Source organism: Phalacrocorax carbo, chromosome 8, assembly GCF_963921805.1.
Source record: "Phalacrocorax carbo chromosome 8, bPhaCar2.1, whole genome shotgun sequence".
In the NCBI taxonomy this organism is placed as follows: domain Eukaryota; kingdom Metazoa; phylum Chordata; class Aves; order Suliformes; family Phalacrocoracidae; genus Phalacrocorax; species Phalacrocorax carbo.
This window is the reverse complement of record NC_087520.1, coordinates 40681325-40707530: the sequence shown is the minus strand read 5'-3', so window position 1 is coordinate 40707530 and position 26206 is coordinate 40681325. Positions and strand designations below refer to the sequence as shown.

Below are 26206 nucleotides of genomic sequence, written 5' to 3'. Positions count from 1 at the left end.
TGATCTACAAAAAACATGTAGATGTGTCACTTCAGGGCATGGTTTAAGAGCCATGATGGTGTTGGGTTGATGGTCAGATGTGATGGTCTTAGACTTTTCCAACCTTAGTAATTCTGATTCACAGCAAAAAAAAAAAAATGTACACTGTAGAGTAGAGAGGAGCTAGAGCATGTGAAAAAGCACTTGCACCAACCTCCACCCCATTACCCTCCTGTGGGAAGATAGGGCTGCAGCATGTCCTCCATGGATCAGATATTTTGCATTTATTTACTGATGTAGACTTGCCTTTTAAAGAACCAATTATAACACACAGGAGTTTTTCCCCCTGAAGCTTAGCCAGCAAGAGGGGAAAAAAAAAACCCAAACACACCACAAACACCCATTACCAATACAGAGCCCACCCTTAAGTGGGGAAGAATGGGGTGACGGGTGTAGCTCCCAGGCTGGGCCAAGGCCTTATGCTCATTGTACAGCCCCTGTCGTCTCACTGCATGCATTCTGCCGCTTGGGATTAATAAATACATGCCTGCTTGCCTGGAACTGCTGCGTAGTTCCCATAAGAGCCTTGGTTAGAGGAAGGTAGAGATTAATTGTATATCTGAAAATCAGAGACCAACTTTTTGGTTGTTAAAAAGGGAACAGAGGCTGCCTTTCCCAGAAATAAGAGATAGAAACAGGCAGCAGGCCAGGTACTCGCCATGGTTCAAAGCATTTGGGAGCTTTACCCTTATGGTAAATCATTATTATTTCAGATATTTGAGTTACTTGGGAAAGAGCATTAGGAAGGAAGTTGTAGAGAGTGAAATGCATACTGAAGTGTTAATCATAGAGAAGGCTCTATGAGGGTATGAGTGAGAGACATTAAGAGCTAACTCTTGATGTCTGTCACACATTTTGCGTATCACAAAACCTGGAATTTTTTCAGAATCCTAACATTTACTATTTTTTCAAATTAACATTTAAATCAGAGCTGGAAGTCCTAAAAATACACCACCAGCAGTTAATCCTAAACTCCTCTTTATGTGCAAGTTACATAGAGATGCTGAGGAGCAAAACAAAAAAATCAGAAACATGACTTGACATACTAAGTCGGCCAAACAAAGTTCTGTGAGACATAATTTACACATTTATTTACAGTTTGAAAAACAAAAACATTCCCAAACAACCTCTCAAAATATTTACACTGTGCCATGAAGTTATGAAGACTGTCTCTGCACACTGGCATACCTGAAGTACATCGGAAATTACATATACACAAAGTACATGCACAAAGTTCCCCGGTAACAGAGTAAGGAAAGAAACACTTGTACACTATAACTGACTCCAGATGAAATCACTCTCAAATTAAAGATTATGCAGAAAGTTACACAGCAATATATATAATCACCAATTACAATTTACCAACTCTGAAGAACTGCACTGCAAAGCAGTGGTTAGCACTAGTGAATGTTGCCATCTTGATTCTGCAATTTGTGTGTCCCCTAGCACAAAAAAGGTGCTAATGTGCAAGGACTGCAGAAGGATCAAATCTTAATTGAAATATTCTAAACCATGGACTTTCCTCAAAAGCTATTGCCTGTTTCATTGTATTACTCCAAGATAAAATTTCATAAGACATTAATACCAATAGACAGATTCTTTTTTTTTTTTTTTAAGTATTTGTCACTGGCTGTTGCCCTTGGTGTGTTTAAACCCTGTATCTGAATTAATATCCACTAAAGCTGGATGGAAACTTCTTACTGACATCTATATTCCAAGAGTCCCTTCTTCCCCATGCCCTGTAATGGTCCTTGAATCTAATCTTCATCTACTAAGATAAAAACATGCCTGACCAGCAGATCTGTAGTCCCAGTTATTTTCATGGGACTATTCATGTGTTCAAAATGGGGCACATATTTTGGCTCCAGTTCAGCAGTGTAACAGGATAAGGTGGCCCCCTAGAATATCTTTGTCATCTACAGCTATGATAGTAAACTGAATGGCTACGGCTGTCTTACTGTATCTTTATTAAGCTTTAACATCACAAATACTATTATGAAGATACAGTTGAAAGGAGTCATTGCATTTAAATTTAAAGTAACCGTGATCTCTTTTTAAACCTCACAGCTAATGGGTTTTTATTAAGGAAAGGGCTAACTCTTCTCTTGAAAAGAATTGTGGAAAAGTAATTCAAAGCAGCCATAATTTGGGAAAAACCTTAAGGTATTATCAGAGTAAGTTATTTTTTTAAAAATATGGTTTAAAGTTTATGATGATTTAGATTAATACCATTAAGAAATACATTGTATATTTCTCTATGAATCAGTTATAAATTAAGGGCTTACAAAGCTTCCTGGAAATAAACCTTTTTTCTCTCTAATTCTAAAATAATTCCTAGCTTTTTGTGGTATACATGTAAGTAGCGGTGAAAGTGGTGCATCAGCCATACCTGGAAAGAGAAACAGATATTTATAGCTTAACAACCAATATTTACCTTTCATAATTGTTATAAAACTGAAAACACAGCTTGAGTATGTGTCTACAAATGAATAATTCTAAGAACAAACTGGTATGTATTTAAACCTAAGTTTTTGTAGCGGTAACTTTTTTATTCTCTAAATTTCTATGTATTTCTAAACAAACTAGGAAGGTTCTCCCTTATGCAAGATACAAGCAGAATGTAAGATGATATTTAACTGCAGATTTTTCCACCATTGTATAGCGTTGGAACACTTACCAGCTGGTGCCAAGGATTTCAGCGATTCTAAGAGATGTGGACTAGAAAACTTGACCAGACATCTGAATGGTTCTTTTTTATCCAAAACATTCATTTTAGGATCGCTTTTAAACATCGTCTCAAGCTGTTAACACAAAATTGAACCAGGGAGGATAAGCAACAAATATATTTTTTATATGTTATCATTTAAGCATTACATTAAAAATGTAATACGTAACAAGACTGTATCCTATTTGTCTGTTATTTGCAATGTTAACATGATTCCAGCTGGAGGAATATTTCAATAAAATCAGAGGGTGCCACCATGTGGTAAACAGTTCTCTGCTGACAGAGGCAGCCGGGTCAGTAATACTGTAAAATATTAATTTTCTCTTAGAATTTCCAATATATCTGTTCGTCAGATAAAATCTGTGCATCGTCCAAGTTAAATTATGGTGTTACGTGTGGTGTGAGCTTTGTATGTTCTTCAAATAACCCCAATTTCTCAGAGATTCACCATGCTGCTCGTATAAGTCTACCTTTATTACAAAAACAAGTCAAAATGCCTAGTTCCCAAGGCTGAAAGACTGAAACACAATCTAGTAGTCTGACCAAATCTCAATGCAAATCTGTTTCTTAAAGATACTTAATTTTAAAACATCCTTTGTAAAATTATTTTTAAATCTAATATTGCTTCATTTTGCAATTTAATGTAGCTACCACTACATTGAAATCATAAAAACAAAATTTGTTGGTTTTACTACCTTATATTGTGCAAATTCAATTTTTGGTAGGGGACCATCACCAAAAACTTCGCGATTCACTCTCTCTATTTTCTCTCTCTCATTTCTGTTTTCTTGAATTATCCTTAAATCTGCTGCAGGGGAAGCGAGTAGAGAAGAGAAGAGGAAAAAAAAACAAGAAAGACAACTTTGTCAGCTGATACAATACTGTTTCTCTGATCAGGTGATTATTCCAGTGAAAGTCTGAAGATAGTAATTTTAAAGAATTCATCACGATCTTTTTTTTAATAAGCTAGCTGTCTCCATCATTTATATTTTCCATTCTTACCAAGAGAAAAACCCAAGTTAATATGAAAGGAGATACTGGGCATTGGGTGTTTTTGGTTTCATAACTATGTCCAGTGACAGTCATGGGGAATACGGACCTCTCCTAGCATGGTCAGTATCATGGCACCCCACCAGGGATGGATAGTGTAATGTCAATGCAACAGGTGTACATTTCCTATTATGAATCTAATTTCGGAAACTAGCAGTAGTGACATTCAAACTGCCGTTTAATTTAAAATATACATACCATTTTCTAGTGCTGCAGGCCTTTCCTGTAGAGGTCTCGGACAGTACGTTTGGAAGTTCTAAATGGAGAGAGAAAGAAGAGAGATTTTAGTTCTCTTCCACTTTTGGAGGCTGTATCTGAAAAGAACTTTCCAGATTTCTTTTTACTTTTCATTCTGAAGGCGAGTATTCTTCCAATTTTTGAGAGTTACTAGAAGTCAGAAATCCTGGCTTTATTTTGAGAAAAGAATGCCCATCTTATGATATTTGTGAACACTTCCCTATTTGCAAGTTTTACATGGACGAACAGAGTAAGTGCCCATTCTGTTAGCCCTCAAGTCATTGCTCTAGGAAGCCTAGTGAAGCTATGCTAAAGAAGTCCTACAACTGAATTGTTCACACGGTTTTTAGACCAAGTTTAACCATCAGGAATAACAATAGTAATTACGTGGTATCCCACCTGCTTTTTACATCCCCACTGTAATGTTACCTTAGCGAAAGGCTGTCCACCCCAGTAGCTCAGTATTATTTTAACTTGATGGTCTCTTGCAAGAGGTGATTTTTCCCCCCCCCCGCTAGGGGGTAAGAACTAGGCCTGAAACAAAAAGCAAGACTTAGCTTAGGGTGTTCCTGTAAAGTGGCTCACCTGGCTATATCTCTTGAACACAATATCTTTAAGGGAGTTTAAAGAATGACTTCGAAGCTCCATTTCACAGATGTCACAGTAATTGGAAGCAACAACCAGGGCCTTTAAATAAAAAAATGAAATTGTTTTAGCAGTCTTGGTCACCACTGTGTTTATACTATAGAAAAACAAAGTATTTCTAGACATTATGACATTTTTGTTTCAAGGTAAGCAACTGCCGTTCAACTAGCAGGATTCTCCTATCTGACAAAATGTTGAATAGACTGTTATTAAGCTTAGGTTAATATTTAAAAGCATTCACAGGATTAACCAGATAAGCCCTATAGACTTATCAGCTGAAAAATAAACAAACAGATTAATAAAATAATTACATTACTCATACAGAAGTCTGCTAAATATAGGAAAAAAACCTACCAACGCTGACAAGTTGACAAAGTCTTCTAAAACTAATTCATAGCATTCCTTGATGAGCTCATACATTTAGTTCTTAACGTTAACTGTGCTGATGTAATATTCTTCAACTTCTATGAGACAATTCAACTGAATACTGCCTAACACTTAGTTAAGAAATTAGAACAATTCAAAGTCAGCAAAATCCCAAACTTAATTTATTCACAATGCACCATTCCAGAGGTCACAGATGTGTTTTTTGCCCTATTTTTATCATGAGGCAAAAAAATGACTATGTAAATTAGTAAGTGACATTAAGTGATGAATCTTTATCCATCCTCTTAGAGGGTAACACAATTATAGCTCTGCATGACGGTGGTGAAGTCAGAGTCTGTCAGAGTACCTGACATAGCAGAGGCAAGTTGCTCCTAAGCACTGAGGCAGAGATGAAGACATAGGGAGTCTGTGAATGGTACACAACATAGCTGGTTTTGTACTGGTTTGGTTTTGTGTATGGCGTTCCCCAGGCAATTCTAATCCAGATTGCATTATCCTCATATTCTCTAAAGTTGATGGTGACCTAATAGAAAAAGAAAGCTTTGATTTACCAGCACATTCAGGCATCCACAAAGATTTTGTTCTCTCTTAGCGCTGTGTTCACAAGACCCAAACATAACTTAGTACACCACTGCTTGAAGAAAAAACAAATCCCACTAGTGTGGTCAGGGTTGTATTTAAATTAAAGTTCCACAGAAAAACAGTAACCTTACAAAGCGGGGAGGGGGTGGGGGGAAATCACGTTTCAAACTCTAATATTACTTTTGTTCCTGTTGATGTACATTTTCTTCTGAAGGGTGAAAATAAAAATAGCTCATTACAAAAGCCTTGGTTCTCTTTTTTTGGAAAATAACAGCACAACAAGGGGTCTCTTTAGATGGAGGGCTAGAGGCAGTATTTCCAATATGTCCAATTTTTGAGATACTAAAATTTTTATCAACTTGTGATTTTAGACCCAAATATATTATTTATCAAGAATACATGGTCAGAAATTTGAAGCAAATTCCCTTTCCTATTCTTGATTTCCTCCTCTGTTACTTCTTTTTACCATGACTCAGTCTAGGTGATTTAAGTTTGGGAAAAGTTCTTTTAAAATAAAAAACCCACATCCCTCCCTTTGACTGAGGCACATGGAGTCTAGTTTTTAGTCCAAGTAGGCCATAAAGTGTTTAAATTGCTGGACCACAATTATTTCTCAAAGTTTTTGTGGATTAAAAAAAATATTGCAACAATTTATTATTATATAGAGTTTTATGAACTGCAGCTGATTATCTGTTAGTCTGATTTGTATTTATTGCCCTCTCCTGTTGTCAGTGGGAATCCTTTGTGCATCAAGAAGTGGCACAGCTAACTAGCCAGAGGCATTTTCTGCTACTTTGCTTAAATGGAGCTGGTGAGCTAAAGCAAGCAAAGGCTTCTGCAAATTGCTTAGTAAAAGAGTGAGATAATAGTACCTCCTTTTCTTTTTTTTCTTACCATGCTCATTTCTGTAGCCTAAAAACTGCTTCTTGCCACTGACAGTGGTCTTTCAGTCATTATAATGTAATTAAATACCAGGGCCAGGCTCTCACAGCCATCACAAAATAACATTTCAAAACAGAACTAAAAGGAACTGTGTACAGTTTTGCTACTAATCTAAGTCATAACTGAACTTCTTTGCCCTCCTTACTGGCTACTTCAAATTCCCTCCATACTCTGTTCGATCTGATTGTTGTAGTTTGTGTATTGTTCTTGGGTAACAGGACAAAGCAATATCAACTCACCTAGACAACACGTGCACTCAAAGAGGGCAAAGATTTGGTAGAACACATAGACATACTGCCTTTCTTGAAGCCTGTCATATTTTAAGGCAAACCTACATTTTCTTTCACTCCAGCATAATTGTAAAGTTGCTAGAACAAATATGCAATACATTTTTCCTGTTTCACATGCAGTTCCTACCATTCCCAAATGAATAATTCCATTTATTTTTTGATGCAGACTAAGAAAAAAAAAATACCTTGCTAAAGTTACAAAAACAATCTATTGACACCAGAGCTGTGTAACAAATTTAGAATGGATTTATTCTTACATTTTTCAAGGCTGACCGAAGTCGTCTTTTAAATTTTTTTTTGAAATCTGTTAAGTCAAAAACTTCTGTTTCTTCCCCTGTAACAGAAGAAAAAAAGAAACTAGAATTAATTATGTTTACAAGAACTAGTTCAAAGTTATTTTTACAGTTTTGCTGAAACAAAATTAAGCAGAAAAAGCTACAGCTGCATAGTCTTATACAAAAGCTGTATATTAAAAATTTGAACCTCATTATTACTAGAGAAAAGGTGAATATTTAAGTTGTAGTTATTAATTTCTAATAGTTGCTTGAGAAGTTAATTGAAAGCAGTCTAAAAATATTAAAGATGCCTCTGTTGAAAAATCCACACTAGACTATAGTTAGATACCTCCATTGACTTGACTATATTTGTGTAAAACATATGATATGAGGCAGCGCTGCAGTAAGTTGCTGAGAACTGAGATGACAGCAAGGAAAGGCATTTTACCTGTTTTGTTCATCTGGTAAACGCTCCACACTCTTTTGTTTGGGTAGACGTGGTTGTCTACAAAAAATAGGAATTGCTCAATGACATCATGTATTATTAAACAGTAATTAAAGGGACCAAGAATTTGACAATGGTTTTATGACCAGGTTATCTCAAAAAGATTACTTCTGATAATGCAATATAATTTAGTCAACATTCTTAAAATATCACTCATAGTAAACCTAAAAGCAAAATAGTTTTCTGTTAAGAGATGAGAAAATCTTTGAGTTAAGCAACTAATAAAGGGTATCTCTGAGGTTCAATGTTTAAAAGATTTTACCTAAACTGATCAAAACTCAGTCTAAAGTCAAACTAAAAAGTGTAGACTCTTAAAAGACACCTTGAGATTTAAACTATTACATAATCAAGTTGTGAATTAATATTGGAGTTAGAGTTCCACCTGGAGTATTCGCCAATAATTTTGCCTACATCATTCCCTACTGGGGCACGATATTACTGATTTTAGGGTTCGGTGCATACTGGAGACAAATGTGTCTCTATGTTTATAACTGTGTGCTGGATGTAGCTTACCACAGTTTACATCTATTTAGACCTCAGAAAAGGCAAACATGCTTTTGTTGATTTTGAGCTTTTGAAAATTCTTTAAAAGAAAAGGACTGATCCAATAAGATTCATCATTTAAAATGTAACCTGCTTACACTAAACGCATCTGTACCTCACTAGGGCAATTGCTACGTAATTAAGCATGTTATCAAGTTGGAAAAAGTATAAAGATATTATTGGTATACATTTTTTTACTTACAAATTATGTCTAGGACAGCTGCTTGCTTTATGTCTGCAGAATTCTCCTGGAAAGAACAACAGTGTGTAGTGAACTACAAGTCCAGAATGCTCTGTCAGACTGTTTAGTAAGTGAAGAGTCTCAGTACTGGTAGTTTTAAATTACATTGCACTGAAGTCCACAGCATGCATGCTCTCGTCAAAGACACCACACCTGGCCCCAATGTGCACACAATACAGTTTTGAGAAACCAACACTGAAAGCTATTTCAGCAAGGTTTAAGTGTTTCCGCGGAGGCAACAAGAACAACATTGTCCTTACAGTATGAAGTACAAATAGAAAATAAAATTAAAGGGTATCCATGACATGCAACAGTGACTAGTATTTAGCCATCAGGAATTTTAACATGCTTCGTTCCTCCGGATTTAACCTTTACAGCATGAAAAGTTTTTAAAGAAACTTTATGACACTACTTGTTACAGATAAGAATGTTTCAGAAACAAATGGTACTTTAAGATATGACACTTGCTATCTTACACTAGCAACTTAACAGTTTCTTGCCTGCAGTTTGATCTACACCCTATGTAATCAATATTTTAGTATGAAATTCAAATGGAATTAATCAATAAGCTATGGAATGTAAGATATATTGGTAATAATTGTATCTATCTGGGCTATGATGTTAAACATAAAGACTTCTAGTACACCAAAATCAGAGTATGTCGGGAGGAGACCAGAAAGTGTTTTTCCTTACAGGACACAGAACAGAAGTAGTTCTGGCAAAGGAGTATTTTTCAACATGATCTGGAAAGTCTAAAAGATATAAATTACTGCTATCATTATCCATACTAAATAGATTTGAATTAGCATTATGAGTAGACATCTCAACCACTGCCTTTATTTTGCAGTTTAGAAACACATCTGCTTTTTAAAGATTTAACACACTGAGCTTTTATCTCCTTAGAGCTCAAAACATGCACTTCTGTACTCAGTAAGGGTCAATCCTGTACTCCTGTCAGTCAGACAAAATTGGTAGCATTACCAGCTCAGCTTTACATTTTTCAAACTACTAACTGCTATTCGATGCCCTGTTAAGGCCAAAGAAAATTCATTTCAGAATTTTTTTTTTATGGTGCTTCAACATCTGTTCTGTATGTCACTGACAGGCAGTTCCCAAAAGAAAGGATTACCTCACAAAGTTGAACAACATCTTGAGAAATGCTCTCCTTCACCTGACAGAAATTTAGAGTTTGCAGCTGTGCCTCAGACAGGAAGCCCCATTTCTGTAGCATTGTCTTGATTTCATCTCGTGGCATTTTTAGTACAGTTCTTCGGATATACTCAGCAACAGTTTCATCCATAATGAAACCACCTGGAAAGTTAAAGCGTTAAAGAGCACCAAGGCACAGGCAGACTCACCTACATCTTTGTAATGTGTACGAAGCTGCACCTAGACACGACTAGCAGAACGCTGACATCAGTCCTAAGCATAGCACTACCACACATTTCGGTGGGTATCAACAACAGCGAGTTAAAGCGCTGTCTACAGCCATTTTTCCCCAACCCCTCACAAGTTTCCCTCGCTCACCGAGGCCCGTTGCGAGCTTCTGCAGAAGAAGGGAGCGCTGGCCCTCGCCGGGGGCGGCTGCTGCTGCCGGTGTCTAGGGTGGAATCCCAGGCAGCGGGCATAGACGTGAGGAGACCCGCAGAGCGGAGCGACCCTGCCTATCCGCCACACGCCCCGCCAACCGCCGCCCGCCTTTCGAAGCGCCCAATTAGACTCCGCAGGCTGCCACAGCTGCCCAATCACAAGGCGCTCCGCCTCCCGCCCCGCCCCGCGCCGGCGCGGTGTGGGCCCTTCCCGCAACCGGCGGGTGCCTGAGGTGGCTTCCGGTGGGGTTTGCCCAGGTCACCGCGCCTCCGCCCGGCCCTGCGCGCGGGCCCGCTGCCCTCGGCTCCTGCCTCCCTGTCTGGCTCGTCCTCCGGGGACTGGAGTAAGTGCGAGGATGGCTGAGAGGGGAGGCTGTGGCCGGACCCGAGTGGGCAGCTTTGCTCTTTTCTATCCCTAAAGGAAAAGAGGGGCGTGTGGGGAGGCGCCTTCCCCGCCTCCCTCTCTCTGTGCCTCACTGCCTTTGGGGGAACCCTCCCCTGTCTGAGCTCGGGGCCGGCTGCTGGGACCCTCTGCTCACCTCGCATCCTCCTTCAGGGCTCAAGGAGGGCTTTTAAATGAGCTGTTCTGAGTGGGAACACGGGGCTCTCCATTGCGACTGTCGTAAGCTTGCTTTTTCCTTGCATCTGCGTGTATCCTATGGCTATGTTAAGGACTCCTGGGAGCACTGAGAAACTACAGACTGAAAGGAGTGGGCTAGTTGAGTGGGCCTCTTCTCCCGCCGTAACTGTTGGTAAGAGTGTAGGTGCAGCAGCCCCTTTCACCCGATGGCAAGGCTGTGCTCCGCCAGCAGTACCGAGTGTCTGCCAAGTGCTGCTCAAGGGATGAGATCCCGTCTTTTCCAACAGGGGAGCGTGATCCTCTTGATCCCCTTCTCTCAGAAGGGGAAAAGCAGTTTACAGTAACCGAGGAAATCCTGCTATCAGCACTAGGTTTGTGATGTTCTTCCCTGCTTGACTGGGAAATGAATGAAATAGCGGTGAAATGAAGCCTGGTCTGGTGGATGCGACTGAAGTACGAGAGCAGCTTGCAAAACAGGGATTTGGCAACAGCACCTCATCTTCAGCATGCTTTACTTCTGTGCTGGCTGTGTCTTGCCGTTCTTGACTGTATAGTCTTGTCTTCATAGACATAGCAGGAAGAGAAAGAGATTGCTGCAGTAATCTTTTGTGATAGAATGCACTGTATTCTGCAGTGTGACTTGCTGCAGATTATAATAAAAATATCCCACTAATTTTTCAGTAACTATGCTGATGTTTGTTCTATCAGTGCCACCTTAAATAATTACCAGGAGGTGAAGCTGCCTCATTGTGCTTTACTTGATCATTTATTCTAGCCAGAAATAAAACTGTAGAAATTACTTGGTGTTCAAGTTGGTGCTCAGCTTGCTTTATTCATTAGCAGTAACACCTTTTTAACTTGCTTTACTATGACATCAGGTCTGATGTAGGTACCTGCTACTAAAAGCAGCAGGTAAGTGTTCATTCTGCTGATGTGAGGAATGTTGAATTGTTGGCAGAAAGTGGTCATGTAAAAAGGCGGTTAAAGTCAGTCTTATTGTTTAGGTTCAGGGAAAGTAAACGCCATCTACATAATATAAAACATTTTAAAAGTGGACATAATTCTGTTCCCTTTTCCATTTCCTTACTGTTTAGGAGTCTATAGATATGTATCTAAATAATTTCCCCCTGCATTCTAATATGTAACATTAGAAAACTAATGCCTAGTTTTCAAGACTGAAATTCAAAAGGTTGAGACTAATTTTTATAAGATCTAGCTAAACTTCGTTTATTAAAGTGAAGGTGTCTGGCTAAATTTCTTGGAAACATTGGAAAGTTAGGGGTCATTCTCAATGTGCCTAATCACAACCTTAAGGATAGCAGCATAAATACTTTAATATCCTGATCTGGAAGGTGTTAACCATCTTATTAAAAGCTAGAAAGAGTCCTTAGTTCAGTATTCCCTAGGCTTTTTGAAATAGTGTTAATCAACTGTGATTTCTCATGCCTCTGTATTGATCTTGTGAGTATTCTAAGCTGTTATTGTAAAAAATCTTTCTAAATTTTGTAAGAAAGATAATACTAGGAATGCAGTTCTGCTGAAGTGACATGAATGATATCTTCAGGTAACACCAACCAGTTAGGTGTGGAGCTGAATCCTTTTTTTTTTTTTGCTAAAACTTCGTATAATCTTACAGAAAACAGCTGTGATTAGAGTAAATGAAGAGCTGTTTGGATTGTAAGTATTTTTCTCCAAAGCCAAACAGAACAGTACTGTGTAACTGAGAACATAAACCAAAACTGGCTGGTCTTACTCAAATTAGGCAGTAGGATGAAGTGCAACAGTAAATGTTACACGTGGTGAGTGAAATTTATAGGAATATGCAGATCTGTTCACCAGTCGCTGTTAGTGCATGTTCTCGTTCACATGGTCATGCTGCCGCCTTGTGGGTATGATTTGAGTGTGCACAGCAAATCTCTGTTTCGTAGTAGCGCAGAAAGCTTACTCTGTATTTCTGGTTAAGGAGCCCAATGGTTAGCAATGTAGATGCTCAGATGCAATTTTTCATCTTCAGGGTTGGTAAACAAGGATTTGCATTTTGCTTTAAGAAGTCATTTTTCTGAGCAACATGAATTCATGGGCTTAGGGGGTGTTTTACTATTGACATTAGAAACTTCACAAATTTAAACTACTTTAGTATGCAACTTTTTAAATGGAAAAAATAGCAAAACTTGGTTTAGAAACACTCTAATGTGTTTTAATGAAATATGGAAGAAGCATCTTAGGGAAACAGTTATCTAGATTTAAACCTCTTCTTTCACTGTCATCCCCCAAGCATGGAAATATTAAGCATTAAGCTAATCAGCGAGACTACAGCAACCTAATTTAGTTTTCCTTCTGTATCAGGACACTGGTTAGTTTATATTTATGGAAGATTCTCTATAAGAAGGAAGGAACTTCCCTGGACTCCTGACATGCTGATCTCATGCTTCATTTGGGAAGGAAGCGGGAATGTACCAAACGCACTTCTTTCTCCACACAGCGAGGTTCCTGTACTGCTATTTCCCATAAGGAGGTCAGGAGGAGAAATGAGCAAGTGGAGAGAAACAAGCACTTCATCCTGGATTTTGGTGTTTTAACACGAGTGCGAATGAAATGCGTGCAGCATTCTTGCCTCTTTCTAGACAGCCTTTTGGTTTCTGCCTACTTGCTAGGTATCCACAGTTTTATTGAGAATTCCATAATACATGCTGGTTCCTTTTGCACATGAATATAAATATTTAATGGATTGAACGTGTTTATAGATAGGCTTTTAGATTAGGGATGAGTGTCGCTTCTTGATAACTTATATGTGATTCCTGTTAGGAAATCTTTAGCAATGTGAAATGCTTAGCGTCCAGGATTGCTTATGCAAGGAATTATCTTGTAAGTATTATTTTTCTAAACAAAAATATTGTCATTGGAAATTTGGTATCATTGTCAGAGAATTTTGAAGTTTAGGCTTTTGATTTAAAAAAAAAATCTGGTTTATGTTTGAAACCATAAAGCTAGAACATCCCATCTTTTCCCCACCTTAAGCTAAACCACGCAGAATGTGATACTGGAACTAGACAATGTCTTAATTATTTTTTTTCCCCTGAAGGATAGTGTAGATTTAGAAACTGGTTAAGGAAGTTGAAAAATAAATCATCTTTATCCGTGTCCTCTACTTTCAGGGCTAATAATGTCCAGAAATTTGCAGTTAGTTCTTAAGGCATTTAGATGCATACGTAATGTAATTTTTAACATGGAAGGGAAAACTGCGCAGAACTCAAAATCTTGTATAAAACACAATAAAGGGCTGAACATTTTTGTGCAACCCAGCGAAATATGTCAGTGCCTTTATGTTAAGAGTTCATCTAAATACTTCTCCCCAAATAGTCACTTCAGATATTAATGTATGCGTAACAATTTGCAGTCAATTTTTCTCCTAAAGCAATTCCTCTATTTTCTTAATATTGCTGTTCTACTTTACTGCTAATATTTCTTCTACAGCAATTGCATGTTTACCTTGACATTCTTTATCCAGCATTTCTGTTAGTAGTTTTCTCAGAGCAATTTATGTTGCTTATTCCCAGTCTCTTTCTATGAATTTTTTTTTTCGCAGTATTTTTTCATACTTAGATTCCTTATGAGCTACCACCTATATAAAATTCTGTCCATGTGGACTTAAATTCTGGTAAGATGGCAACCTGTTATCTTTATTTTAGATTAGAACATATTTAAAAGAAATTAAGAAAACCAACAGCTCATCCTGTCCTTTTTTCATACATGTTTTTGTGACTCTTGAAACTCTTTCATCTGTTAGAGTCATTCCCCTCCAGCAAAAACATTTTAGCCTTCTCTGATCATTTATAGATCACTGCCTAATCTGACACTGCTAACTTAAGTATAATACTGAGCACTGATAACACTGTTCATCATGAACTTCAGAAGTACTTAAACGCTCCAGTTCAGCCTCCATGACCACTGTAAGATGTTTTGTTACTTTAATCCATCATAGCCTCCGTGAGCTAAGTACCGTATCTGGTAATTGAACTTGAAAGATTTTAATATTGAATGTTGTTTGAAAATGAATTTCAGGAGTACTGATCTATGAACTGGTGTGGCAGTTAGGACCTCTGATCTGTGGTATGTGTCCTGCAAGAGGTGCCACTGGAAAACCTATTCGAGTCATTAGAAGGCTTTTAATTGAAGAAGTACACTGTCACCTATCTATTTGTGGCATTGATAGTCTTCATCCACTTTATCTGAGAATAATTCTGTAAACAATGGCAGTGATTACTAATCTTAGTTTAGAAATAATGAGCCTTTCCTTGAAATGGTGCCTTGGATTTCCTGGCCTGTGCTGGCGTGCATGCTACCTACTTCACCAGGGCCCAGGTCTTGCTTTCTTCTCAAACAGCCAGCTTGGAAGACAGCTTTAGGAAGAGCAGTTGGAGGCTGAATGATGAAGAGATTTAATAATCAGCTGGGTTCACACATGTTAAAGTAACGTGCAGTCATTGAGCAGGTCACCCTCTCACGGGAATGCCAACTCCAGTGCTATCAAAAAGATCTACTGATAAATTTAAAACATATTGACTTTGTGTGACATGCAATCAAAAGCTGGTAGCAATAACGCAGCAGGGTTCTTAATCACTTTGCTGTTACAGGCATGCTCCTGCTGTCATATTTCTAAAGGTTCATTTGTTAATTTGTTGACTAGAATGCTTAAGCAACTTGTACTGTTTCCAACTTGTTCTGTGCTAAGAGTATATGTAGTGTAATATTAGACTTTCAGATAGTATGGGGGAAGATTTTTGAAAGGAATTACTACATGTGTTTGCAACACTACGTGGAACATATTCTCATGGCTCTCAAGAGGCTTTTAAATCTGTTTGGATTTTTACAATTTAGTTTGCTTGTGGGAATGTAACTCTTGTTAAGCTGAACGCATGAGGGAAATATGGGGTAAGTTAGTGTACATACCTCTTCAAGCCAAATATATTACTTCAGTGTTCTAGGAAGAGCAGTGTAGATTATAGCTGCCAGCACTGCAGCTGAATATTGGGATTTTGCAATTGTAAAATCTGACCGCTGGCTACTAGTGTTTAGCTTGTCTATTTAGCTGGAGTGTTAAAACAGTGATGGCTACTTGGTACAAGTTGTAGTGGTATTTGCCTGATGTATTGCAGCTGGAAAGGTGATCTCTTTGGGAGGAGGGAAGGACAAAAATACTAAGTAAACAAACAAACAAAAGGCATCTCTTTAATTCAGTGGCAGTATGGGTCATGCAAGTAGAATTTTGCCACGGGGAGACCATTTGTCCTGGTATGAACTGGACTTTTCCTCTTCCCTCACTTCTGAAGTGATGTTCCACAACAAATACGTCATCTTATTTCAGCCGCTATCATATGATGCTTTCATCCTTTTCAACAAAAGATCTTGAAAATTACTTCTGGGAATATGTTTTCTTTTAAATGGAACGTAATATAAAAATTTATTTCCTGAATGCAGTTTGCCTCCTGCCCCACAGGACCCTGCATAAAAGGACCTGGGTGTCCTGGTTGACATGAAGTTAAAACATGTTTTAGCAGTGCACCCTCACAGCAACAGAGGCTAGCAGCATACTGGGCTGTGTTAGAAATGTATCAGGCAGGTCAAGGGAAGTTATTGTTATTCCCCTCTTTTTGGCAGTCTTGACGCCACATCTGAAATACTGTGTTCATCTTTGGGCCCCACAGTGTAACAGAGATGATAAAAAACCCAAGTCCAGTAAAGGGGAAGCTAAGAGGGTCAGGAGAGTGGAACAGCTGGCATGTGTGGCAATGTTAAGGGACGCAGGCTGCTCCAGCATTCTAAAGAGAAGACTTGAGGGAAACCTAAATGCTGTCTTCCACTATCTGAAGGAGTGGGGGATTCATGTAGAAGAAAGATCCAGATGCTTTTCAGAGGAGCACAGTGAAAGGGCAAGAGGCAAAAATGTGAAGCTGCAAGATGGGACATGCCAGTTGGGCATAATTTTAAAAAAACCCAACACATTACCATTTCAATGAAGTGATTAAGTACTGGCTTTTAAAGCCTCTTCAGTGCTTTGGATCAGGATTTTTCAAAAAGCACGTAGATAACTAAAAAAGATGCCAGTTTTCAGAGTGCTGTAATGAAATATCATTGTGCTTCCTGTTCTGATCCTGCTTTGTAGAAGGTAGAAAGAAAATTACATACACTTAGCTTTTTTTTAAAGCTAGAAAGAAGAAAACTGAGGTAGGAAAGTGAAAAGATAATCTGCAGTTCAAGAAAGATTAATGCTACTAGGGAGTGCCTGAAAATTAAAATCCCAAATGTACGCTTATGTCCATGATAGCAAAGAATATAGACTTCTAGTTAACTTTTAACATTTGGGCTGTGTAGAACAACAGACGTACTGGTTTTAATTACTTTAACTGTGTAATATAAATTATACATTTTAAGCTGCATTGTGATCTAAAATATTTTTTGTTAAAATAATACTGTGTGATAATATTTTACATGGTTAGCTCAAGCTTTCAAGTTACTTTCATATTTTAATGTTGGCAGGTGGAAGGTTTCTCAGATTCTTGTCCTTGTACTACTAAAATTATCCCTAACTAAAGATGCATCCAGACCTGTCTCCTCATCTGCACAGTGAAGAATGTAACCTAGTTATCAGTCTGCTCAAGAAGTGTCACAAGGAGGTAAGGAGTTTTGAGCAGAGAAGAGTGGGTGGGTTGGGGAAATAAGTGTCAGATGAATTAGTGAGAATATTATGTGATCATAGAGAGAAAAACCTCCTCTAGGCAGAACAGCCATGAAGTGTAGCTAGTACGTTTTCACTGAAGAGGTATCTGACAACCGGGTGTAAAATTTTGCCAGTGATTTCTTTAGGAAATAAAACATGCCTTAAAATTCCCTGTGCTACAGCCTGACAAATGTGGACCTGTTTTAGGAACTGAAATAACTTCTGCACCTTTTAGGACTGTGTGCCCCTCAAAAAAAACAATAATAAAAGCAACTTCAAATACCCTCTTTTTGTATGCTCACAGCATTTCCATATTTCAGCTGTCCACTGGGCAGATGCTTCAGTCTATTTATAAGCAGATGTGTTGACAGAGAGCCGGACATGCAGCATGCCTTACATTCAGTGCTTGGAGAGCTAAATGTGAGTTACTGTTTGACTTCCATCTTCTTAATAGGCACCTACCAAATTGTCTTCAAACTTCTCAAGGCTCTTCATTGCTTCAAGAAGATAATTTTTTCATCACACTCATTTATTAAAAGCCTTTTTTTAAAATTTGCTTTGTAGTAAACCCCTAGTTGTAGAAAAGTCAAGCCCCTGCAATGACAGCTATCTGCAGCGTTGTCGCAATATTGTTATTTTCCTGTTTATCTTGTATACTCTAAACAGATGTTCTGTAGAGATATATTTCTGTATTAGTGCATAAAAAGCTCAATTTCATAGTTTCCACTGAGACAAAAATATATTTAAATGTTGAATATGAATGTGAAAACAATGGTTTACACCATTACATGCAGTCTACAGTATTTTCACCTCCGTGTTCAGATGTGGTGTTTGTACTTTTTTTGTAATGCAGTTATCCATAAGCTCTAAGGCAACACGTATGTTAGCTTTACTGCTGTGAGTGGAGTTCTAAACTTTTCCTTGCAAAAGTCATTACAGAAAGAAAAACAAGGCTGATAATACACGATACGCAAGAGATGAATGTTTTGTATGAAAGAGGGATAACAGCATTTTTGCAGATTTAAAAGTAGCTAAACTAACAGATAAGAAAACTTTTGCAGTACCACATGTTCTTATGCTTTCTAAATGAACAACGATGAAGGGAGCAGAGTTCTAAAACTAAAATTCACTTGCAGTGAGTATACTGCACTGGGTTTGGTCAGCAACATTTAATTGGGTTTTGCTGGCACTTGTAGTGCAGTATCTTGAAATGTAAACATGCTGGAATCTGTTGATGCCATCTCATATCTGGTACTTTCCATACCAGTGCCTGTCTGTTCCTATGCACTGTCTAAATTTTTTAAACCTAAGATAAAAAGTTCTTGTACAGAACATCCCCAAGCTTTAAAAGTAATTGTATTGGGTGTAAGAGTTATGCTTTTCATCTGAGTTCTAAAATTTTAATTTGGCTAAAAATGCTTTGAGTAATTTGAGAGATTGTAGAGACTTAATTTTTTTCCTTTTTTAGATGATTTCTTTTTAAACAACTTTAATGTTGTAATGTAGCTACAAGTGTTCAGTAGCCAGGGTTAAGTGAGAAGACTGTCCTTGTACATTAACTACTATGGTATCAAAAGGATTGCCAAATAAAATGACTGTCAGTTAAGAGGAGAGTAAAACTTCTATAAGCAATATAAAATTAAATGTTGTCGTTAATTTTTCATAATTGTGAAAGCGAAGCCAATCAGGAAAGAAAGTACACTCGGATTTGTCCTGCTTTTTGATACATGCATAGTTGGGCCTTCTGTGCTTTGACCAGAGAATCCAGAAATACTGATTTACTACTTGAAAGTAATGGTTGACTGTTTGGTTATTTGTTTTTGTTTTGTTTTGGTTTTTTTTCAAATAAAAATGAATGTTAATATGCAAGCATCATAGGCTTTCTGTACAATGTAGCTTATTAGACTACCTTGAGTTTAAGAGGGAACTGGAACTAAAAGGTGTACTTGAATTCCTTGGCAGCAAGTGATTCAAAGGAACCTATTGCCAATTTGACTTATGGAGGGACTGGGAGCAGCAATAATAGTCATGCACAGGATTATATTCTCTTGGTTTTGTTTGAGTTTGATCTTTATATGAAGAGGAATTACTTCTGTGCTCAACTATGAGAGGGTTTTTGTGTAGCACTCTCAGAACAGAAAGGGTGAAGATGGCTTCTTTCACACACAGTTAAAAGGAAGCAATACCTTTTTGTTTAAAATTCAAGGGGAATGTACTGAAATATTCTTTTAAAATTGAAGTCACTGAAATCTGAAAAGTCCGTGATCTTAATTAGTTAAAGCGACTACCTACTGTACTGTTTTGTTATAATGACAAAATGTCCTAAGAACCTTCACCTACAATTTAAATTAATATTCCTGAGGGATGAAAAGCTTCATTTTTTTAATTGGGTGTCCCATGTGTGCATTTTCACAAAAGTCAGTTTGATTTACTTTATTCCTAGTCTAGAATCTGCCCGTTGTATCAAGTTTTGAATCTAGTGAGGAGAGGTTAATGGGATTCCTATTTGATGTCATTATTATTTTTATTTTTTTTTTAACAACTCCACTCTGGTGCTGAGTGCGTGCTTTGAAGAGACTTATATTTATAGGTGGTAGCTGAAAGAAACACGTATTGTCTTGCAGTTGTATCACTGTAATAGGCATAATAACTATTTTTGAGAAACTGATTCTTTTTTCCTGATAATGTGAGCCAAAAAGTTGACAGCTTGGGAATCTGGCTAAATAAACATAGATTCAACTCACTGTATGCACTAGTAAGAGTGGAGTTAGCGTGAAATGTGAGTGCTCACCTTGAAATTTAACATGCAGGTACGGGAATAGAATACAAAATGAAATCTGTATTAGCTAAAATGAAGATGTTGTAAAAGCAAGATCAGCTTGCAGGAAAGTGACCATTTATCACATGCAACTGCTTCAGAGTGTCATCTGATGCCCTTTATAAAGCAGAGCAGTATAAACAACCTAATTATAGCCCTGCTATAGTTAAGTGTTTGTCATAATCTTTATTAACCCACTTCTACTTTCAGTCATGTTCTGTTGGCTGAAATCTTGTCCACTGAATTCTTAATAGTGTTCCTGTATTACCTGCATAAATCCATCTGGCTGCTCATCAGCTACAGAAATGTGCATAGGTTTCCCTCTGAAATATGGAAGTGACTTCATTTTTGTCTGTTTTGTTAATGGTCTTTTTTTTTTTTTTAATTCATTAGTTCTCTGAAAGATGAGTCAAATTGTCCCTATTGATTGTATAGTTGTAAATAATATACTAAAATCTCCACTCCTTCAGGTCTTCTGAATTGCTTGGATGCTCTGCTACCAGAATCTATGGCATGTTAGCAAGCATCACGCTGAAAAAGTAGTCGTTTTAGAAGAATGCATTCTGACAGTGATTTGTTGGCTGATAATATGAAATTACTTCAGGAAACGCTGGCTAAGAGGACAGATTTTTATGGTGAATATCATCAGGTTAGCTGGGGAATGCCTTTGTGAGGACAATGCTTGCAGTTTTTCAGAAACTAAGTAACACTTAAGTATGCATAAGGCCTGCAGTTGAGCTGTGTCGTAAAGATGGTAAATGCATCTTATACATTAACGGCAAGACCTGGCAAAACTTAATCCCCTGTTTTTTATACTGGCTCCAACATTTCAGTCATCTAAGCCTCGTGCCTGCATCTTTTGGACCCACAACATATTCTTCATGTGGCTGGGATGATGTAGCAGCAAGTTCTTTGCCTCTCTAGGCCATGAAGAAATAACGAAAACTAAAGTACAGAGGATGTTGCCTCCAGGATGCCTGTAGATCTCCCTGCATCTTTCTATACCACAAACTGGAGTTCAGAATATTTATTTTTTGTACATCATTCAGGCTAATGTGAGTGAAGGTTGTAAGACTGATTCCCAGATCAATAGAAATGTATGTTCTACATTTTGACTTCATAGCTTCAGCTTAGGTGTCCTATTTCAGTCTGGTTATACAGCATGGTGAGTTCCTTCAACTTTCAGGAAGGTGAGGGTGGCTCAAATGAAGTTCAGGAGGAGCTCTAACTTCCAGCTACTCAGTAAAATTACAAAGCATCACTTTGCACAAAAAGAGAAAAGGAAGAGAAGACCAAGATATGTTGCAAAATGTAAGTGACTTCTAAGAAATTTAGAGCTTCAGAGGAAGAAACCTTTGAATTGTGATTTTTTTTTTTTTTTCTCTCCCTAACTTATCAGCACAACATTTTGAAATTTTTTGGCCACTGCAATGACATTGACCGTGAGATGCGGAAGTGCTTAAAGAAGGAGGTAAGAAACAAATTTACTATGAGTTAAATGCTTAATAACAAAAAGTTCATGGGATAGAAACAGAGTTGCTTTTTACTAGGTAGCACAAATCAATAAATAGGCCTTGAAACGTAAGCACATCCTGGAATGGGCATCTGAGACCAAATCTAAACTTTTTTTGATAAATTGGTCAGGTAAAATCTGGCTTTAACAAATGGCATGGTCTATTTTGAATATACAAAAATAGGCAAAGACACAGTTTAACCAAACAGATATTGCAAATAGGAATGACACTTCACAGGTTGCTCCTGACTTTTTCTTAATTTTTTTTAGTGTGGTATTGGCATAGAATAGAATATAAAACAGTAACGGTCACTTCTGTGTAACACATCACTGGAGTCAGTTATGTTGGCTGGAACTACTTGATGAGTTGCTGAGTTAGACCCTAAATGAAAATGTTGCTGCTTAGGACCTACTCATTGCCGTGCAACATCTGCAGATAGGAAGGAATGGAAGGCACTAGGAGTTTAAGTAGATTAATTAGCTAATGGACACATTTTCAGAAGAGTATCAGCTGGTCTTTGTATTTGTGGTTGTCATGCTTACTTGACAGAACACAGAAATGAACTCTTGACATGTCTTTTAACTTGAAATCATACTTACTAATTTTGACATAATTTTCACAGTCATGTTTAAAAAAGGAGACTTCAAGTGCATGATAGCCAGGGCAGTTTGGGCCCCCTCTTTTCCCTCTGTCAATGGGAATTAATTTCATCTGCTTGTGTCAAATACCAGTTTTTTCTTCCCCTGTAAAAACTGTAGCACAGATCTGGAAAATAATGAAGTAAAATTTCCTTCCATGTAATCTTCTTTTTCTTTGTTCCGTTGAAGCCTGTATATTAAAAGGAGTTCATGATGGCTGTATTTGTCTGCCTTCTTAAAATATGGCTACATTGATATGCCATTACTAGGAAGCCCCTGAAAGGCTGTTTACAAGTATAGAATAGGTACAGATGTAGCTTTTAAAGATTCATTGTTCTCATTCTACATAAAAACATGGATGGGTTATTGAAAAAATAAATATTGGCATGGGGAAAAGTTAAGCATTCTGTAAATGTTAAGTAATGTTTCAGGCCATTATTTCAGTTATAAACCAATCAGCATAATGAGTGAAAAACTGCAAATCCTTTCCAAAATCAATCTCCTTAGTGGTTTATTACATTCTACAGAGAATTGAGTTTTTGTGGGTTACTTGGGTTTTATTCTTGATACCAATTATTAAAAAATTGAACATATAGATGCTCTAACTTAAGGCCAAGAATAATTTGATTCTCATGAAATATATACCAAATCTTGCATTGATTTTTAATTTTTCATTCCTTTTAGCCATGAAAAGGTTTCCTTTTTGGCTGCAAAGAAAAGTTAGGCTCTTCAGTCTTCAGGCTTTTGCTCGTGTAGGGGCACCCTTGAAAGCACAGTGGCCTTACGCATGTATCTAAACTGTGAAGGCTTTCTTGTTTCCCTTTTACACTGGAGTCCCATTTTTGTTGCATTCCTTTTTTAAACCATTAAAAACCCCAAAACACCTTCCCCTCATTCAACCCAGATTTGCCTTTGTTCCTTTCATCATGATATACTAACTCTATCTGTGCATATAATTAATGACTAGGATCAAAAATAGACCAAGTCTGTGATGACAAATTCGTATTTCAGAGGGCAGACACACTTACATTTATCAGTATCTTTAGACACACTTACATTTATCAGTATCTTTAGAAGAAGTGCCTGACCTGTGCCTTAGAATAGCACTGACGCAGCTTTTTTCCTGGTTCACGTGTGAAGTGTAGCTATCGTATAGAAGATGGCTGTATAATTAAGTTCCTCCACCACGTTAACTGGATCTTCTTTATTAGAATGTTCTAATACTCTTTAGCTTAATAACCTCAAACTTAGAAACATGTATTTTAATCAAATAAGTGTTCAAAGTAAAAATGAACCAATATATAGATATTAACAAGAACTGCATTTCTAATGCATCCATCAAAGATATTGTTTCTGTTCCTAAGTAATAAAAGCTCTCTACACTTTTAAATTTGTCTTATCTGTTTAATGATAACAGCTGATCTATTAATTTCCTTATCTGTCTTCCAGTATGAAGAAAACAGGGCCAGGAACCAGGCGATACGACGGAAGCTAATTGATGCTCGCAAAAACTCAGAGAAGTGAGCTGTGCTGCAGTTGAACAGCTGCGTCTCAACAGGGACGCTCGGTTGAAAGTTGACAGAATACTTATTCCACATCACCAGTGCTCAGCCTGCGGTTTGTGAAATGGTGAAAAAATAAACGCACCTAAAACATTCTCATTCCCAGCAAGGCAAACATTGTGGAAAAAAATAAATATAACAAATGATCACTCACAACTTAACTTAATTTTTGACCTCTAAAAGAAAACTATTATGGCAAGTTTTTGTTCTGGCATTGTTTTGTTATGATTGTTAGGTAATGAGGAATCAGTGTGTGCGGAATATTGTGTTCAAGGCTGCTCTATTCCCTACCGTGTGTTGAGCTGCATTTATTTCTTTGTGTTTGGCAGTTTTTCTTTCATGTTTTTTTTTTTCTTTTCTTCTTGCAAAACACTGCATGACTTTTCCATCACTCTTTGTAATGTTGTGATAACACTGCTTAAATGAATTAGCAAAAAGAAATTTTAAACAGATGTGGCTTGAAATTGGAAATTGCCTATCAAGTAATAATTGGCGTTCTAGTATTTTTATTGGAGCTAAAATGATGAAACTACCATCCTCCACTGAGAAGATTAAAAATCTTTCCTGCCAACCATATGTACAGTGTAGACTGTTGTAAGACAATTTGTTCATCATACCCAAAGCAAGCGGCTTTAAAAATTCAGAATGGAACATTTCCAGGGACTTACAAAGCATTGCCTTGATTTTTGTTGAGTACAATCAACGTGTGCTGAGTGGTTTTTGAAGAGGAGTGCTGCCAAAAATACAAGCTAAATAGTTCTTCCACATACTCAGGTACAAAGACGAAGTCAAGTTATGACAACTGTTGTTGAAGGAAAGTTCACACTGAAGTGAAACAAAGCGTAACTTGCCTTTCTGTTCAAGTCAACTAGTATTGTGCTAACCAGGTTGCCTTGTTAGCCTACAAGAGCTGTTGTTTTGCTATCAAACTGCAGAAAGTCCTCAACAAGTCTCTGAATTCAGAAGGTTTGATATTAAAACCTGTGTTGGTTTGTGCGGTGATGGAGCTGCTTCACTGGGTGTCTGCTGGATTCACCTTATTTTTAAATGACTTTTCTGTTCTGCCTAGCAACAAAAGACTATCTAAAAAAATAAATTTTACTGAGCCAAATATACTAAGTGTCTTGAACCTTTTGAAGAAAGGGTGCCTAGGCTACAATGAATGCTCCAGTTTGTTGTAAGAACCATTGTTGACACTCGATCTTGAAATTAGTACATGTACCTGTTTTTGGAAGAAAGCTGTATTTTGTGATCTATTTTGAAAGATTAATTACACAGAATAATTTTACTTATTTTTCAGTACCTGGATGGACCCAGTTAAATTGGTAAAACTTAACCGCAAAGGTTTTCAGTGAAAGTTCGAAGAGAAGCTGAAGCAATTTTTTTCTGCATCATGCTGTCAGCTTTCTTAGAACATGTAAATGATACATTATTTGAATTAAATACTTGAGTGGTTGGAAGTGGCGGAGTCGTTTTATTGGTACTCGTCAGAACACTTTTGAAGAGTGCTTTATAGTGAAGTTCCCTAACTGGGAACTCTGCATCCTTGATCCTTCTTCCATTTGTGATGACAAAATCTACTTCAGGCAGGCTCTTAAATAGGATTTGGTGATGCTTGTAATCTTTAAGTAAATAAATAGAGAATTGTCCTAGAGATTAGGTTGAGAAGCTGATATCTGAGTGCAGAAGCACTGAAGCTTTTCTTTCTTTCATCAGCTTCTGTGAGTCCAGATCTTTCACTAGAATAGCAACAAAATAAGAATCCAAGAGCCACTTAACACAGCTCATTAGTCAGAATCATGTTTTCAAAGATCAATGTGCTTAACGAATTAAAGACCAAATGGCATGCACATTTTCTGTTGATACTTTGGACTACATTTAGCAGTATTTACAGCTGAATTTCATTTACGTAGTGAAAGTACGATCATATTCATCCTGCTGTTTCTCTTTGCTAATTGCCCACTAGTAGGGTGGTATGAGATTGTCCATTGATTCCCATGGTTTTGGTTTTCTTTCTTTTTTTGAGAGAGAGAGGTTATGTTGCTAATGTGATCTTGAAGCTGAGAAACACTAGTGTAATAATTATTACAATTTATCTGACAGAGAAAGAAGATACGGGTGAAACGGTACATGTGGTTTCCTGAAGTGAGCTGAGTGGTGAATAGGAGACACGCTGGGTGAAATAAACCTTATCTATAAGGACTTTGAAGATACTTTATTTAATGTCATTTGTGGATAGAAGCATTTTTCCCATTGGTCTTTCTGGAAGAGCAAGTTTGAGAAGAAATCTGATGGAATTTTCTGTTGTGCCAGAAAACACAACAGA

General features: G+C 37.4%; 2 protein-coding genes across 4 annotated transcripts; one reads left to right on the top strand and one right to left on the bottom strand.

Moving 5' to 3' along the window:
* Nucleotides 1-1103: 1103 nt before the first annotated feature.
* On the bottom strand, nucleotides 1104-10089 carry CENPN (centromere protein N). Of its 2 annotated transcripts, none has more exons than XM_009506470.2 (11): nucleotides 9989-10089; nucleotides 9591-9772; nucleotides 8423-8468; nucleotides 7621-7677; nucleotides 7155-7231; nucleotides 5430-5606; nucleotides 4637-4738; nucleotides 4013-4070; nucleotides 3460-3572; nucleotides 2717-2840; nucleotides 1104-2428 (listed from the first exon to the last, which is right to left on the bottom strand). In XM_009506470.2, exons 2-11 carry the CDS (start codon nucleotides 9759-9761, stop codon nucleotides 2313-2315), a joined length of 1041 nt encoding a protein of 346 aa, XP_009504765.1. In that variant the 5' UTR covers nucleotides 9762-9772; nucleotides 9989-10089; the 3' UTR covers nucleotides 1104-2312. The 2 variants fall into 2 exon arrangements, with proteins under 2 accessions (XP_009504765.1, XP_064315710.1); XM_064459640.1 differs by having other exon boundaries at nucleotides 3460-3569.
* Nucleotides 10090-10253: 164 nt separating this feature from the next.
* CMC2 (C-X9-C motif containing 2) lies at nucleotides 10254-25340 on the top strand. Of its 2 annotated transcripts, none has more exons than XM_064459637.1 (4): nucleotides 10254-10394; nucleotides 17168-17304; nucleotides 21566-21637; nucleotides 23768-25340. In XM_064459637.1, exons 2-4 carry the CDS (start codon nucleotides 17224-17226, stop codon nucleotides 23840-23842), a joined length of 228 nt encoding a protein of 75 aa, XP_064315707.1. In that variant the 5' UTR covers nucleotides 10254-10394; nucleotides 17168-17223; the 3' UTR covers nucleotides 23843-25340. The 2 variants fall into 2 exon arrangements, with proteins under 2 accessions (XP_064315707.1, XP_064315708.1); XM_064459638.1 differs by lacking the exon at nucleotides 10254-10394 and adding an exon at nucleotides 10450-10672.
* The last annotated feature ends 866 nt before the right edge of the window (nucleotides 25341-26206 follow it).

What these genes read in the sequence shown, in the direction of transcription:
- CENPN (XM_009506470.2), bottom strand. Translation starts at nt 9,761, where the DNA reads ATGGATGAAACTGTTGCTGAGTATATCCGAAGAACTGTACTAAAAATG. An exon ending in ATGTTGTTCAACTTTGTGAG is followed by an intron (nt 8,469 to 9,590) that starts GTAATCCTTTCT and finishes TGTTCTTTCCAG; the next exon opens with GAGAATTCTGCAGACATAAA. An exon ending in TTGAATTTGCACAATATAAG is followed by an intron (nt 2,841 to 3,459) that starts GTAGTAAAACCA and finishes TTGTGTTAACAG; the next exon opens with CTTGAGACGATGTTTAAAAG.
- CMC2 (XM_064459637.1), top strand. Translation starts at nt 17,224, where the DNA reads ATGCATCCAGACCTGTCTCCTCATCTGCACAGTGAAGAATGTAACCTA. An exon ending in TCAAGAAGTGTCACAAGGAG is followed by an intron (nt 17,305 to 21,565) that starts GTAAGGAGTTTT and finishes CTAACTTATCAG; the next exon opens with CACAACATTTTGAAATTTTT. An exon ending in GGAAGTGCTTAAAGAAGGAG is followed by an intron (nt 21,638 to 23,767) that starts GTAAGAAACAAA and finishes TCTGTCTTCCAG; the next exon opens with TATGAAGAAAACAGGGCCAG.